Source organism: Mastomys coucha, unplaced genomic scaffold (genome assembly GCF_008632895.1).
Source record: "Mastomys coucha isolate ucsf_1 unplaced genomic scaffold, UCSF_Mcou_1 pScaffold19, whole genome shotgun sequence".
Classification (NCBI taxonomy): domain Eukaryota; kingdom Metazoa; phylum Chordata; class Mammalia; order Rodentia; family Muridae; genus Mastomys; species Mastomys coucha.
The window spans coordinates 630,558-646,053 of record NW_022196901.1 but is presented as its reverse complement, the minus strand read 5'-3'; the positions used below and the strand labels follow the sequence as shown (position 1 = coordinate 646,053).

Here is a 15,496-nt window from a genome sequence, read left to right as displayed (position 1 = left end):
GAGTCACCATGCCCATTTATGGGTCCTCATTTTTAACCATCAAAATGAAATGTTTACATCAGTACTCCTTCCTGGGTGCTATGCTCCATAGGTGTTTCCCTATACACATACACTCACACTATGCATAGAATGAAAATTATAACCTCTTAATTATAAAATGCTTTTAGAAACTTCAGATAGCAAGGTATTAAAGGCTTTGTACAGAATTGTATCTGTGTCTCTGTCTCTGATGCTTTGCCTGACTCCAGTGAAGTTTCTCATGCTTTGTTGCTTCTATGTTGACTTCCTTGTAAGAATACTGTAACAGTCTCAAATTCAGTGTTTTTGAAGCTGGGCTCAGTCACCTCTCTACTAACTTGAATATCTGGTTTCTCTTAATGATGATGTCATTCTCTGCAAAGCCTTCATACCTTGGATTATTCACATATGCTCTTCCTTCTCCCTCATTGTATCAAATTAATTCTGCTCATTAATTCTGCTCTGATTCTTCATTGTCTTCATTGCTCTAGTCAGCCCCTTTCTTGGTGTTGGTCTTGTTTGAGACACACTTTCATAGAGCCTGGGCTTGGTTCTCTGTAGCTAAGGATGACCTTGAACTTGGTTCTCCTGTTTCCACCTCTTAAATTACAGATATGTACCACAGGCCTGGTCATCTTTTTTTAAATCTGCTTTGGCTGCTCTCTTCATACCAGATGCTTTAACTTTTCACCTTTGTAATTTTCAAAACTTTCTTAAGTAGGAAAGCCTAGAATTTGATAAATAATAATTATCTAAAATTATTTGTGGGATAAGAGGTATGCAAAGAGTAGATTTAATTGTTTAAAGTTAGCAGTTTGGGCTCATGAGATTGTTCATTGTGTAAAGGCTCTTGCCACCAGCCTCTTAACCTGAGTTCATTCCCAAGAACCAACATGGTGAAAGGAGAGAACCAGTTCCTGCAAATGGTCATCTGCATATTCCACATTCAAAATATAAATATGCAATTCAATGTCTAATATAAGATAAAGAGGGACGTAGGAGTGTTGCTGAAGAGGTGGCTCAGCAGTAAAGAACACTGACTGTTCTTCCAGAGGACCAGAGTTGTAGTCCCAGCAATCACAGAGCAGCCAACAATTTTCTATAACTCTAGTTCTAGGAAATCCAACGCCTTCTTCTGGCTTCTATAAGCACTGGATACATGTGGTACATATACATGCAGGCAAAAGACTGATACATATAAAATATTTTTTTAATAAAAAAGAAATACATGATATATTACTGATAAACTGTAAATAATATTCCTATAATTTTAATATCTTCATATACCAGAGAATTATTTAAGAGTTAATACATTTTTTCTGTTAAAGCCTAAATAGTAAATATTTTAGGCAACTTAGCCAGTATAGCCTATGAGTGACTGTAGATGATATGTTAATATGTAAACAAAGAAGTATAGCAATGTTCCAAAACATTGTTAATTTGTGAACATTGCCAGCTGATTTTCTTATAACTTTTATATGTCATGAAATATCCTTCAGGTTATTTAAATTGTTGAAGAATATTAAAATCCATACAGAAGAGGCAGCCAGCTTGATTTGGCCCAGTTTGGCCCATGAACTATAAAGAATTGGGAAAAGGAACCATACCTCAAAACCACCTTCACTTACTGTACCCCATATACATACATACATATATATATATATATATATATATATATATAGAGAGAGAGAGAGAGAGAGAGAGAGAGAGAGAGAGAGATGTTCTAGATACACACACATATGAATACATATATATACATATATGCTTTATATATACCCATTCACACATATGCATGTATAGCATTGTCAATGTAAAACATGCATTTGCTTTAATAACACAGAGTACTTAAATTCTCTGTATGGATGCCCAACACACAAAAATAAAGTTTTAGTAGTATATAAAACTGGTAGGAATTTAATGTGATAATTAATATTCTGGATTTTTGTAACTAAGAGTTTTCCTTTTCTGCTTTGGAATAGAAATGAACTTTGATGAAGGCGATATCAATTAGCATAATCTAACAAACTCTACGACACTTTTCCCCTTTGGTAGACTTTCCTAATAGTCAGTAGGCCACATTTTATTTCTATTAGTGATTAACTGTAATAGTGGTTCTGTAAACGGCTGGTGTGTAAAGGCTTAGTTTTTGAGAGTACATCACACTTGGTGAAAAACATTTTTATAAAAATTATTGGTATGTCACATATTTCCTGTACATTTTACCCTAAATGCTTATTTAGAGCTGTAACTAACTAACTGTTGGATCCAGTAAAAGTCACTAGAATAGTGTACACGCTAAGTCACAGTTCTCCTTTCATTACAGCCAGCCCATAGAACCTGCCTAACGTTGTCAGCTGCTTTCACAACCCTTTAAAACTTCATTGAAATCCGTAAAACCATTCACCTGACTGAAGAGTCTACCTAATTGTGTTGGTTTTAACTAGCACCTACAGTTTTAATACAAAAGAAACAGGATTCTTCCAGATCTGCGGCTGTGTAACTTCCTATCTGAGCTTCATTTTTCTGATTATATTAAATACCTGACTGCCAGACTCCAAAGCAAAATCTGTAATATTAGATTCTAGGAGTATTTTGGCCTTTTCCTCTGGTGATTATTTTATATGTCAGATTTAAAAGTGCTGTCTAGGTTTCAAGTATATTGAGATTGAAGAATTTTGTAGGGAAGTAATACAGAATAATAAGAGTGACTTAGAGGGAAGAGTATGTCATATTAAGTAGAAGACACTAAATGCTAGACATTCAGGACAGGTCCAGAAAACTGAACTATTCAAAAATTTTAATGGAGAAGTAATCTTATACAAGCAAATAAAGAACTACCAGCCTAATGGTTGGAATATATACTTTTACAGCAGTGGGTGCTTCCTGATGTGTTAACGTGGAAATCACACAGCTAGTCTTGACATCAGTCTTCTGAAAACTTACTGGAAGTACAGAAACTGCAGCCTGATGACAAACCAGCTGAATCTGAATCTAGTTTAATAAGACTCTTATCTCAGTCATTGTCAAATTTCTGTCATATTCAGATTAAAGAACAAAAAACTCTAGCTTTGAGCACAGTCCACATTGAAATCACCTATAAAAATAATATCTATTCCAGGTCCACCTAATAGGACTACCAAGGTGCCCAATTCATCCTTGCATAGTACTGAAAATGCTGTGCTGGAGCAGTATTGCCAGCTGTGACTGCCCTAAAGGCTGACAGTAGCCTGCATGCCTCCATTCTGTAGTCCAGTTGGGAATCAGTGTGTCAGCAGGAGTGACAGAGCTAAGGTGCATGCAGTTAACTCCTGGTCTAGGCTGACACAGCCTGGATGTGTGTGGGGACATTAGAGAAACACACGGTGGACAGAGGACAATGAGAAGAACCAATAGCATGGCTGACCGAAAGTACAGGAAAGAAAGAAAAATCATGAGAAAGTTTTAGAGTTTAAGTGTTGAATAACTATAATCTTTTTTATATTTAAGTATAGTTTTATTTGGTTGGAGGAAATTGACAGAATACTTAAGAATTTGATTTTAAAGTTGAAGGTTTAACTTTCTTTAGCCAAAGAAACTCATTTATTAGTAAAACAAAAATTCCCAACTGTAAAAATAAAAAGTCATTGCAAACTAATGTCTCCTAACATTTAAAACATATTTACATTTTTAATTATATATTTAATTTAAATTTTTAATTATATTTTAATTTTACATTAAAATACATTTAGATACATTGTCTACTTGCTATGCCAGTTATACAATTAATTTCATTTGTAGCATGAAATAACTTAATCAAATCTATAGTTGTGAGTTTTTTAAAAAATCTTTTTTAGCTTTTAGTAAAACATGGAGGTGACTTGTTTGCTGAAAATGAAAATAAAGATACTCCTTGCGATTGTGCTGAAAAGCAACACCACAAAGACCTGGCCCTCAGTCTGGAGTCTCAGATGGTGTTCTCTCGGGACCCAGAGGCTGAGGAAATAGAAGCTGAGTATGCTGCATTAGACAAGCGAGAGGTAAGGTGATTGTTTTACTTAAAGTGTTTTTCTTTAAACTCTGTGTGGGTGGCCTTTTTTGTGGTCTCAGCAGTACTTAATTAGCAGTGAGGATAAAAATACATCTAGAAACCGTGAATGTTGAGTCTTTCCTCTAACGTGTTTATATATTTACTAACATGTAAATAAATGTGTTAATGTGTAAGTCCTGCTTACCCCTGTACCCTCATGGGCCCCACTCTCTGTCAGTCTTCCCCTCAATCACATGTTGTATTTGATAACACAAAGGCTTTGGTGACTCCCACCAAAAACCCAAAATAAAAGGAAAGTAAAACTAAAAGTCTTAATTCCTCAGTGTTTCGTGTTCACTTCATTCTAACAAGAAGCTCTTAACTATTGGCTTATATATATATTACTGAATTTTTCTTGTGAATTCTCAAAAATTTCTGAACCTTTGTACTTCTCACAATGGACAAAGGAACTTAGTTCCCAGAATTAATTAATGTTTCCATTTCTTAACTCTTTCTGTTTCTTTAGTTATTTTATAAAGTTCTTCTTTTGGTTTAACTTAATGTGGAAACAAAGAGGACTTTCATAATAAGCATTTGCTGACTCTTTCACATGGTTTTGAATCCACACAGGAATCAAATTATTTGAATAAATTGTCATTATCAAAGTGAGATAAACTTTCTTCCTCCTATTCTTTCAAATCCAGGCATCTTCTGTTTCCTGTCTGCCTACCTTTTGACAGTCCATGATTTTGAGCCAAACAGTAATTGGTACTCTTAATTATACAGGCATTTAGTGAGAAGGTATTTCAGTAGTGTTTCAGAAATAAAGTTGATGTGATACAAGGGAAAGTGAATTATGATGATAGATTTAGTTTTTTTCTCTCATGATACCATCTTAATTTAATTCCGAATCTAAAAGTAATAGAACTTAGTGGAGGAAAGAAAATATATTATAAGATAAAGCAATTAATAAAAATTATTAGCAGGTTTATATATCTAAGTGAATTTAACATAACTATAGTAAATTTAGTCTTGTTGGGAAAAGTTAAAGAACAGAAAAAAAATTCAATACTAAATTTTTGAATTTATTCTTCTGTCATACAGTATATGCAATCCACCATTTCCCCTCCTTCCACTCCTTCTAGTGTCCCACCCCCATAATTTACTGCTCCTTCCTTTCCCTTTAGAAAAGAAGCACTGGCCTCCCATGGCTATCAAGCAAGGAAGTTGAAATAAGACTAGGCACATCCTCTCATATTGAGGCTGGACAAGGCAACCCAGTAGGAGGCAAAGAGTCCAAAGAACAGGTGAAGAGTCAAAGACACCCCCATTCTCACTGTTAGGAGTCCCACAAAAACACTACACTGAACAACTACAGCATATATGTAGAGGTCCCATGCAGACTCTGTTATTGACACTTCAGTGTCTGTGAACCTCTATGAAGCCTGCTTAGTTGATTCTGTGGGCTTGTTCTGGTTTCCTCTGCTCCTCTGGGTCCTACATTCCTTCCTCCCTATCTTTTTGGGGTTCTCTGAATTCCACCTGATGTTTGGCTGTGGGTCTCTGCATCTGCTCTCATCAGTTGCTAGATAAAGAATTTCTAATGGGGATTAGGTTAGACCATCAATCTGAGTATAGCAGAATATCATTAGGAAACATTTCGTTGACATTTTCTTTTCTCTTTTCTTTGCTTTGCTTTTTTTGGCCAGTCATGTTTTGTTCTCCCCTAGGTCTCTGGACTATCCAGCCTCTAGTTCCTGACCATCAGTTTTACATGGTATCCTCTTATGGCATGGGCCTCGTGTTAGACCAGTCATTGGCTGGCCACTCCTAAAAGCTCTGAGCCACTGTTACCTCAGCACATCTTGCAGGAGGACAAGTTATAAGTCAAAGGCTTTGTAGTCTGGTTGGTGTGCCAGTCCCACCACTGGAAGCCTTCCCTGGTACAGAAGATGGCCAGATCTGGCTCCGCATTCTCTATTCCTAAGACGCCTCACTAGGGTCCCTCTCATAGATTCCAGAGTTTGCACTACACTAGGTTTCCACATTATCCTCTAAACTCCAGTCATCTTCTGAACTCTCTCCTGTCACGCCTCCTTCCCCACCTGATCCCTTCTGTTTCCCTCCCCATCTAACCTGTTCACCCACAAAATCTATTCTAGATTTCCCTTCCCAGAGAGATCCATATGTGCCCTCTAGAGCCCTCCTTGTTATTTAGCCTCTCTGGGTTGGTGGATTGTAGTGTGATTGTCCTTTACCTAACAGATAATGTCCACTTGTGAGTACCTACCATTTTTATCTTTCTGGATCTGGGTTACTTCACTCAGGATGATTTGTTCCTAGTTCTGTCCATTTGCCTGCAAATTTCATGATGCTGTTTTTTTTTTTTAAACAGCTGAGTAATAATCTATTGTGTAGGACATTTTCTTTATACATTCTTCTAGTTGAGGAACATCTAAGTTGTTTATAGTTTCTAGCTATTATGAATAAAACTGCTATGAACATATTTGAGCAAGTGTCCTTGTGATAGATTGGAGCGTCTTTTGGGTATATGCCCAAGAACAGTGTCTTGGGTCTTGAGGTAGATCAATTTTCAATTTTCTAAGGAACTACCATTTTTATTCAAAAGTGATTACTGTACAAGTTTGCACTCCCACCAGCAATGGAGGAGTGTTCCTCTTGCTCCACATCCTCAACATTGTGAGCTGCCACTTGTGTTTTTTATCTTAGCCATTCTGACAGGTGTCAGATGGACCGTCAGAATCATTTTGATTTTTATTTCCCTGGAAGCTAAGGATATTGGACATTACTTTAAATGGTTCTCAGCCATTTGAGAGTCCTCTGTTTAGATCTGTACCCCATTTTTAAATTATTTGGACCTAAAAATTAGATTATTTGGTTTGTTGATGTCTAATTTCTTAAATTCTTTATATATTTTGGATATTAGCCTTCTGTCAGATGTGGAGTTGGTGAAAATCGTTTCCCAATCTGTAGGCTGCAGTTTGATCCTATTGACAGTGTTCATTTCCTTACAAGGGGTTATTTCAGTTTTCTTTTATGTTGAGAATGACCTTGTATGTGGTCAGTTGAGGAGAAAGTTCCATGAGGTGCTGAGAAGTAGGTATATAATCTTTTGTGTCTGGGTAAAATATTCTGTAGATACATTATATCCACATGGTTTAAATCATCTGTTAGCTCCAATGGGTGACCTGTCCATTGGTGAGAGTGGGGAATTGAAGATTCCCACTATCAATGTGTGGATCAAAGTGCAATTTAAACTTCAGTAATGTTTCTTTTAAAATGTGAGTGCCCTTGTATTTGGGGAATAGATGTTAAGAATTGAAACATCATCTTGGAATATTTTTCCTTTGATGAGTATGAAGTGTCCTTTCCCTTCTGGTTCAATCTGTTTGGTATTCTGTAAGCTTCTTGCACCTTTTATAGGCCTGTCCTTCTTAGGTTAATCAAATTTTCTTCTATGATTTTCTTGATTAATATTATTTTGAAGTATATTTTGTTAGATATTCGAAGCTATACCAGCTTGCTTATTAGGTTCATTTTCTTGGAAAATCTTTTTCCAACTCTTTACTCTGAGGTAATGGCTATCTTTAATGTCAAGATGTGTTTCTTTAATTTTTTTTAAAACTGCTGTATTTTTTAATGTATGAGTACTCTGTCTTCATGTATACCTGCATGCCAGAAGAGGGCATCAGGCCCCCTTTATAGATGGTTGTAAGCCACCAGGTGGATGCTGGAAATTAAACTCAGGACCTCTGGAAGAGCCAGCACTCTTAACCACTGAGCCATCTCACCAGCCCTGAGGTGTGTTTCTTGTATACAGTAGAAGAATGGATCCTGTTTTCACATTCAGTTTTTTAGTCTCTGTCTATTTCTTCCGGAATTGAGTCCATTGATACTGAGAGAAATGACCAAGCTTGTTAATTCCTGTTCTTTTGTTGTTGTGGTGGTGTCTTAACTAGGGTGCCTATTACTATGAAGAGACACCATGACCATAACAACTCTTATAAAGGAAAACATGTAATTGGGGCTGGCTTACATTTTCAGAGGATTAGACCATTAATATCATGGCAAGAAGCATGGTAGCATGCAGGTAGACATGGTGCTGGAGAAGGAGCTGAGAGTTCTACATGTTGATCCACAAGTAGCAACCACACTGGGCCTAGCTTAAACATATGGGACCTCAAAACCCTTCTCAGTGAAGCACCTACTCCAATAAGGCTATACCTCCTAATAGTGCTCCTCCTTAATGAGGCCAAGCATTCAAACACATGAGTCTATGGGTGCCATTCCTTTTCAAACCAGGGTGTTGGTGGTGTTTTTATTTCTTTTGTTTTTGTGAATATAGTTAACCTGCACAGGTTGGAGTATTCCTTCTAGAGCCTTCTGTAGGGCTGGATTTCTACATAGATGTTGTTTACATTTGACTTTATAGTGGACTGTCTTATTTTCTCCATTTATGGTGATGGGAAGTTTTGTTGGGTATAGTAGTGTGGGCTGTGCTCACTTAGAGTCTTCAGGACATCTGTCCAGGCCCTTCTGACTTTTACAGTCTCCACTGAGAAGTCGGTGTAATTCTAGTAGGTGTGTAATAGGTCTTTTTTTCTTACAGCTTACAATATTCTTTCTTTATTCTATGTTTTGTGTTTTATTATTATGTGGTGACGAGACTTTCCCTTCTGGTTCAATCTGTTTGGTATTCTGTAAGCTTCTTGCACCTTTTATAGGCCTGTCCTTCTTAGGTTAATCAAATTTTCTTCTATGATTTTCTTGAAAATATTTTCTGGGCCTTTGAGCTGGATTCTTCTATTCCTATTATTCTTAGGCTTGGTCTTTTTATAGTATCCCATATTTCCTAGGAATACAGATGCAAGGGCGCCACTAAAAGACTGGAACAAGTTCTTATGGGGCAGCTTACTTGGCTCCACAGGATATGTCTACCTGGTAGAACAGAGAGTAGGAAGGCCCTCTTGGAGGGTGAGTGACCTACCTGCTCTTCTGGAAGGCATAGCCTATGGTTGACCAGGGGAGGAGCTGTCTGTGGGCAGCTGGGACACAGCAGCCAGGTGGGGAGCGACAACTGAGGATTGGGTCTGTTGGAAGCTAGTGCATGACAGAGGTCTGCGGTATGTAGCCTACCTAGTTTTCTGGAAGAGATGGCATGGTCTTGAAATTCTTAAATTATTACAATATATATAACTATATGTAAATAATATCTCCTTCCTAACTCTATTCCCCAAATGGTTCTAGTTGTTGAAGCTCTCAGTCAAATATTAACAAGTCTTTAGTCAAATTTTAATGTGAATAAAATTGTATTTTACATTGAGTTTACCAACCAGGTCTGTCTAGGAAGATGACCAGGCTGTCTTAAAACTAAGTATGTAGACCAAACTGTCTTTGAACTCCAGAGATCTTCCTGTCTCTGCCCCCTAAGTACTAGGATTAAAGGTGTGTGCCACCAAATCTGGCTTGCAAATGTTTTTAAACATAACAATTTATTGTGAGCATTTTTATTTTTACAAAGTTGGGACATATACTTTGTATATTTTGACTGTTTTCTCACTGATGAACATACCTGCTTTAGATATTTTTTTCATTTATTTATTTTATTGAATGTATGGAAGAAGAGGAGAAATGGGTCAAAAGGCTGATTTAGATATTTTTAACCTTGTGGTTTGTTAATTGTATCTTGGGTATTCCGAGCTTCTGGGCTAATATCCACCTATCAGTGAATGCATACCATGTGTGTTCTTTTGTGATTGGGTTACTTCACTCAGGATGATATTCTCCAGATCCAAACATTTTTCCAGGAATTTCATAAATTCATTGTTTTTTGTTTGTTTGTTTGTTTGTTTGTTTTCTTTTCTTTTCTTTTCTTTTCTTTTAAGACAGGGTTTCTCTGTATAGCCCTGGCTGTCCTGGAACTCACTCTGTAGACCAGGCTGGCCTCGAACTCAGAAATCCACCTGCCTCTGCCTCCCAAGTACTGAGATTAAAGGCCACCATCGCCTGGCAATTCATTGTTTTTAATAGCTGAGTAGTACTCCAATGTGTAAATGTACCACATTTTCTATATTTATTCCTCTGTTGAAGGACATCTGGGTTCTTTCCAGCTTCTGTCTATTATAAACAAGGCTGCTATCTATGAACATAGTGGACTATGTGATCTTATTACATGTTGGAGCATCTTCTGGGTATATGCCCAGGAGTGGTATAGCTGGGTCCTCAGCTAGTACTGTGTCCAATTTCCTGAGGAACCACCAAACTGATTTCCAGAGTGGTTGTACCAGCTTGCAATTCCACTAGAAATGAAGGAGTGTTCCTCTTTCTCCATAACTTCACCAGCATCTGCAGTCACCTGAGTTTTTGATCTTAGCCATTCTGACTGGTGTGAGGTGGCATCTCAGGGTCATTTTGATTTGCATTTCCCTGATGACTAAGGACGTTGAACATTTCTTTAGTTGCTTCTCAGCCATTCGGTGTTCCTCAATTGAGAATTCTTTGTTTAGCTCTGTACCCCATTTTTTAAATAGTGTTATTTGGTTCTCTGGAGTCTAACTTCTTGAGTTCTTTGTATATATGGGATATTAACCCTCTATCGGATGTAGGATTGGTAAAGATCTTTCTCAATCTATTGGCTGACATTTTGTCTTATTGATAGTATCCTTTGCCTTACAGAAGCTTTATAATTTTATGAGGTCCCATTTGTCAATTCTTGATATTAGAGCATAAGCTATTGGTGTTCTGTTCAGGAAATTTTCCCCTGTGCCCAGGTGCTCAAGGCTCTTCCCCACTTTTTCTTTTAGTTTCAGTGTATCTGGTTTTATGTGGAGGTCCTTGATCCACTTGGTCATGAGCTTTGTACAAGGAGATAGGAATGGATCGATTTGCATTCTTCTACATGCTAACCACCATTTGAGCCAGCATCATTTGTTGAAAATGCTGTCTTTTTTCCACTGAATGGTTTTAGCTCCTTTGTCAAAGATCAAGTAACCGTAGGTATGTGGGTTCATTTCTGGGTCTTCAATTAAACTCAAGAAGAAGGAAGACCAAAGTGTTGATACTTGGATCCTTCTTAGAAGGGGGAACAAAATACCTGTGGAAGGAGTTGCAGAGACAAAGTATGGAGCAGAGACTGAAGGAAGGACAATCCAGAGACTACCCCACCTGGGAATCCTTCCCATATTCAATCACCAAACTCAGACACTATTGTGGATGCCAGCAAGTGCTGACTGACAGGAGCCTGATATAGCTGTCTCCTGAGAGGCTCTGACAGTGCCAGACTAATACAGAAGTAGAGGCTCACAGCCATCCATTGAACTGAGTACAGGGTCCCCAATGAAGGAGCTAGAGAAGGGACCCAAGGAGCTGAAGGGTTTGCAGCCCCTTAGGACGAATAACAATATGAACTAACTAGCACCCTTAGAGCTCCCAGGGACTAAACCACCAACCAAAGAGTATACATGGGGGGACTCATGGCTCCAGCCGCATATGTAGCAGAGGATGGCCTAGTCGGTCATCAATGGGAGGAGAGGCTCTTGGTGCTGTGAAGGTTCTATGCCCCAGTCAGTGTAGGGGAATACCAGGGCCAGGATGTGGGAGAGGGTGGGTTGGTGAGCAGGGAGTGGGGAGAGGGAAAAGGGTTTTTTTTTTTTCCAGAGGGGAAAATAGGAAAGGGGATATCATTTGAAATGTAAATAAAGAAAATATCTAATAAAAAATAAATTAAAAAAAGATATTTTTAACCTTTACATTTGAGCTAAGGTTCCCTTCAATTTATGGTATAGACAGTATATGGCATAGCCTGTAGCTTTTGGCACATCTTAGTTTAGGACAAATTGTGTTAGTGCTATTTTAAGAGCAAAATAAGTAAGAAATCAGATAATTTAAGTGTCATCATCATTTTTGATTGTTTTTTAATCTGCTTTATCCCATCATCCAACAAAAGTATGGGTGAGGAATAAAGATAGGCTGCCTGCACTCCTGGTATATTCTAACAGAGACATACGTGAGAATTTGAAAAGTAAACAAGTACATAATTTCCACAGAGTGGTTCTTACCCTAAAGAAATAAAAGTAATTTATTTTTTACTGTAAAAAACTGGTGATGATTAGGCCCCTGTAAAATGTCTATCATAAAAGGTTTTATCCTGCCTCCCTCTGAGTAAGTGAAGAAAAAGTGGTAGTCCACTGGGTCCTTCCCCAAGCAGAGAATCCACATGCTGCACAGATAGTCCAGCTAACAGAACTAAATGTTTTTCCTTGTAAGAGCAAAGCTTCCAGTCAGGAAAAAGTATAGGACGGTCCACACATAAGCAGGAGCAACAAAGTGAGAGAAGAAGCTGCCATGGAGAACTCCTGTTGTAACTCTTCTCCTTTCTTTCCCAGGTAACCTTGGGATCAGCTAAAGTTGCTATAAAAGGGAGTATGACCCATCCCTTTACTCCTCTAAGTATCTTTCATATCTTGTGTGTGTGTGTGTGTGTGTGTGTGTGTGTGTGTGTGTGTGTGTGCCTGCGTGTGTGCATGTGTAGCACATGTGCACGCATGCAAACATGAGTAGGTCAGAGAACAAATACTCTCCTTGGATTGATGGATCAAACTCAGGTCAAGATGCCTGTGCACAAATGCTTCACTCAGCTGAGAAATCTCTTTTTTACAATTAACTTCTTTACCTATACCTGAATTGGCTGACTATTTTCAGTTCTGGAAAAAATAATAGAAAATATATTCTTTTCATGATTGATTTATATTGTAGTCTTCTGAAATAGTTTTTAAAGATAACTATCTTTTTTTTAACCTTTTATCAAAATAATTGTTTATGTATTTGGCTGTTGCTCATTTCTTCTGTGGTTCTTTCATAGAAGTAATATGCACAGTTATAGAAGAAGTGCTTTTATTCATGGCTTCTGTTTAATTTAGCTTCCTTTTTTGTATCAGTTTTGACTTTTTTTTTTGAAGGTTATTGGGTCATTGCTGGCTTGTAATCTGAAAATAGTAACAGCTTATCTTTGCAACAAGAAAGAGACGGGCACCTTCCTTTTTATTTTTGCCACAAAAGGGAGAGCTAGTGTGCACTTGAGGCTAAGCAGTGCATTAAAGTGTTTCACATGACCTAATTACTACTCTGCTGAAATTTTGCAGGGAATGTGTTATGTGCTCATGAAGGCAGTATCCCTTTGTCCTTCAGGAACTCTTCCTTTGTTACCCACTTGAGTATAAAACTGAAGCATTTAAAAGTTTAATGTATATAGGCTACTTTATATTTCTCTTAAATATTGGAAACCCAAACTCTCTGTATGTTGTCAGAATTGCAAGAAAGTGTTTTTTACTAAATATTTAACTGTTGTGATTAAATTTACTATTTCCTCTCTACTTAGTTGACTGCACATGAAGGAGGTAGTAAGATAACTAATCTGAAAAGGAACTTTTAGGAAATACACAGTTCCCACCATTAGGGATACTGAGAATACTACTATTGCTGAGGCAGGGTGGGATCCCTAGAAATGTGTGGCCGAACTTGGAACATGGGTTGAAGAAACTGTATCATAGATTATATGAAACTTCTAGAACAAATTCCACAGATTAGCTCTGAAGGGATTTTTTGTGTTTTACAGGGGAAAGTGTGCCTTATAATTAGCTTAAAAACAGGTTTTTGATACTTTTCTAATGATAATTAGGATTAAATTACAGTGTTCATTAAATGATGTCCCTATTTGGAACCTGGGTTAATTTTTATATCTTTGTAGTTAATTTCATATAATCACAGTATGGGATAGCCACAGAAATATACACAAATGAAGTAGGTCGTTTATGGCATATGATGAAAAATGTTTAACATAAGTTTGCTCCTCCATTTGTAATGGGAATAGACTGTGCACGTGGCCACTGTTAGTATCTTCTTACCATCTGCGGGGGCAGATTTTTATTTTTTACTTTTTCAATAATTTTTACTCATTTTATATCCTGATCGCAGCCCCATTTCCTTCTCTCCTCCCTCTCCTACCCTTGAAAATCCCTCCCCCATTCTTCCTTCTCCTTCTCAGAGAAGGAGAAGTCCCCCCTTGGGTACCACCCAACCCTGGGACATCAAGTCCCAGAGGGACTAGGCATATCCTCACCACTGAGGCCCAACTAGGTAGTTCAGCTAGGGGAAGGGGATCCAGTGGCAGGCAGCTGAGACAGAGACAGCTCCTGCTCCAGTTGTTACGGACCCACATGAAGACCAAGCTGCACATCTTCTACAAATGTGTAGGGTGCCTAAGTCCATTCTCTTTGTTTGCTGGTCTCTGGGAGCTGGCATGGGCCCAGGTTAGTTGACTCTATAGGTCTTCTTGTGATATCCTTGACCTCTCCAGCTTACTCAGTCCTTCCCCCTCTCTTCCACAAGACTCTCTGAGCTGATACTTGGCTGTAGGCCTCTGCATCTCTTTCTATCATCTGCTGGGTGGAGCCTCTTAGAAGATAGTCTTGTTAGGCTCCTATCTGCAATCATAGCAAAGTATCATTAATAGTGTCTCCCATGGGATGGGTCCCAAATTGGGCCAGTCTTTGGTTTCCAATTCCCTCAGTCTCTACTCCATCCTTACCCCTGCACATTTGTAGGCAGGACAAATTAGGAGGTTATTTAATTTTATTTTATTAAATTTATTTTTTTACACTCCATTTTCCATTCCCTGGCCACCCATCCACCCTCTGACTGTTCCACATCCCACACCTCCTCCCCAACCCCTGTCTCCACATGGATGCCCCCACCTCCCACCTCCCACCCCACCTGACCTCTAAACTCCCTGAGGCCTCCAGTCTCTTTAAGAGTTAGGTGCATCATCTAAATGAACACAGACCCGGAAGTCCTCTACTGTATGTGTGTTGGGGGCTTCATATCTGGTTTATGCTGTCTGTTTGGTGGTCCAGTGCTTGAGAGATCTCAGGGGTCCAGATTAATTGAGACTGCTGGTCCTCCTACAGGATTGCCCTTCTCCTCAGCTTCTTTCAAGCCTTCCCTAATTCAACAGGAGTCAGCTGCTTCTGTCCATTGGTTGGGTGCAAATATCTGCATCTGACTCTTTCAGCTGCTTGTTGGGTCTTTTGGAGAGCAGTCATGATAGGTCCCTTTTTGTGAGCACTCCATAGCCTCAGTAATAGTGTCAGGCCTTGGGATCTCCCCTTAAGCTGGATCCCACTTTGGGCCTGTTGCTGGACCTTCAAACTACCTGCCATTTCCATCCCTGTAATTCTTTCAGACAGGAACAATTATGGGTCAGAGATATGACTGTGGGATGGCAACCCCATGCCTCACTTGATGTCTTGTCTTCCTGCTGAAGGTGGGCTCTATAAGTTCCCTCTCCTTCCTGTCAGGCATTTCATCTAAGGTCTCTTCCTTTGATTCCTGAGAGTCTCTCACTTCCCAGGTCTCTGGTGCATTCTAAAGGGTTCCCCCAACCTCCTATTTGTT

General features: G+C 38.6%; 1 protein-coding gene across 14 annotated transcripts in view; it reads left to right on the top strand.

Moving 5' to 3' along the window:
• Positions 1–15,496, top strand: part of Ankib1 (ankyrin repeat and IBR domain containing 1) — a 174,553-nt gene that overhangs the window by 95,511 nt on the left and 63,546 nt on the right. For 10 of the 14 annotated variants that reach the window (XM_031379935.1, XM_031379933.1, XM_031379930.1 and 7 more), the window contains 2 exons: positions 3,852–4,034; positions 5,212–5,331. In XM_031379935.1, the coding sequence (XP_031235795.1) occupies positions 3,852–4,034; positions 5,212–5,331 (303 nt within the window). Of the gene's footprint in view, positions 1–3,851; positions 4,035–5,211; positions 5,332–15,496 lie in introns of those variants that run through there. The other 4 variants (XM_031379943.1, XM_031379941.1, XM_031379940.1 and 1 more) reach the window with 2 other exon arrangements.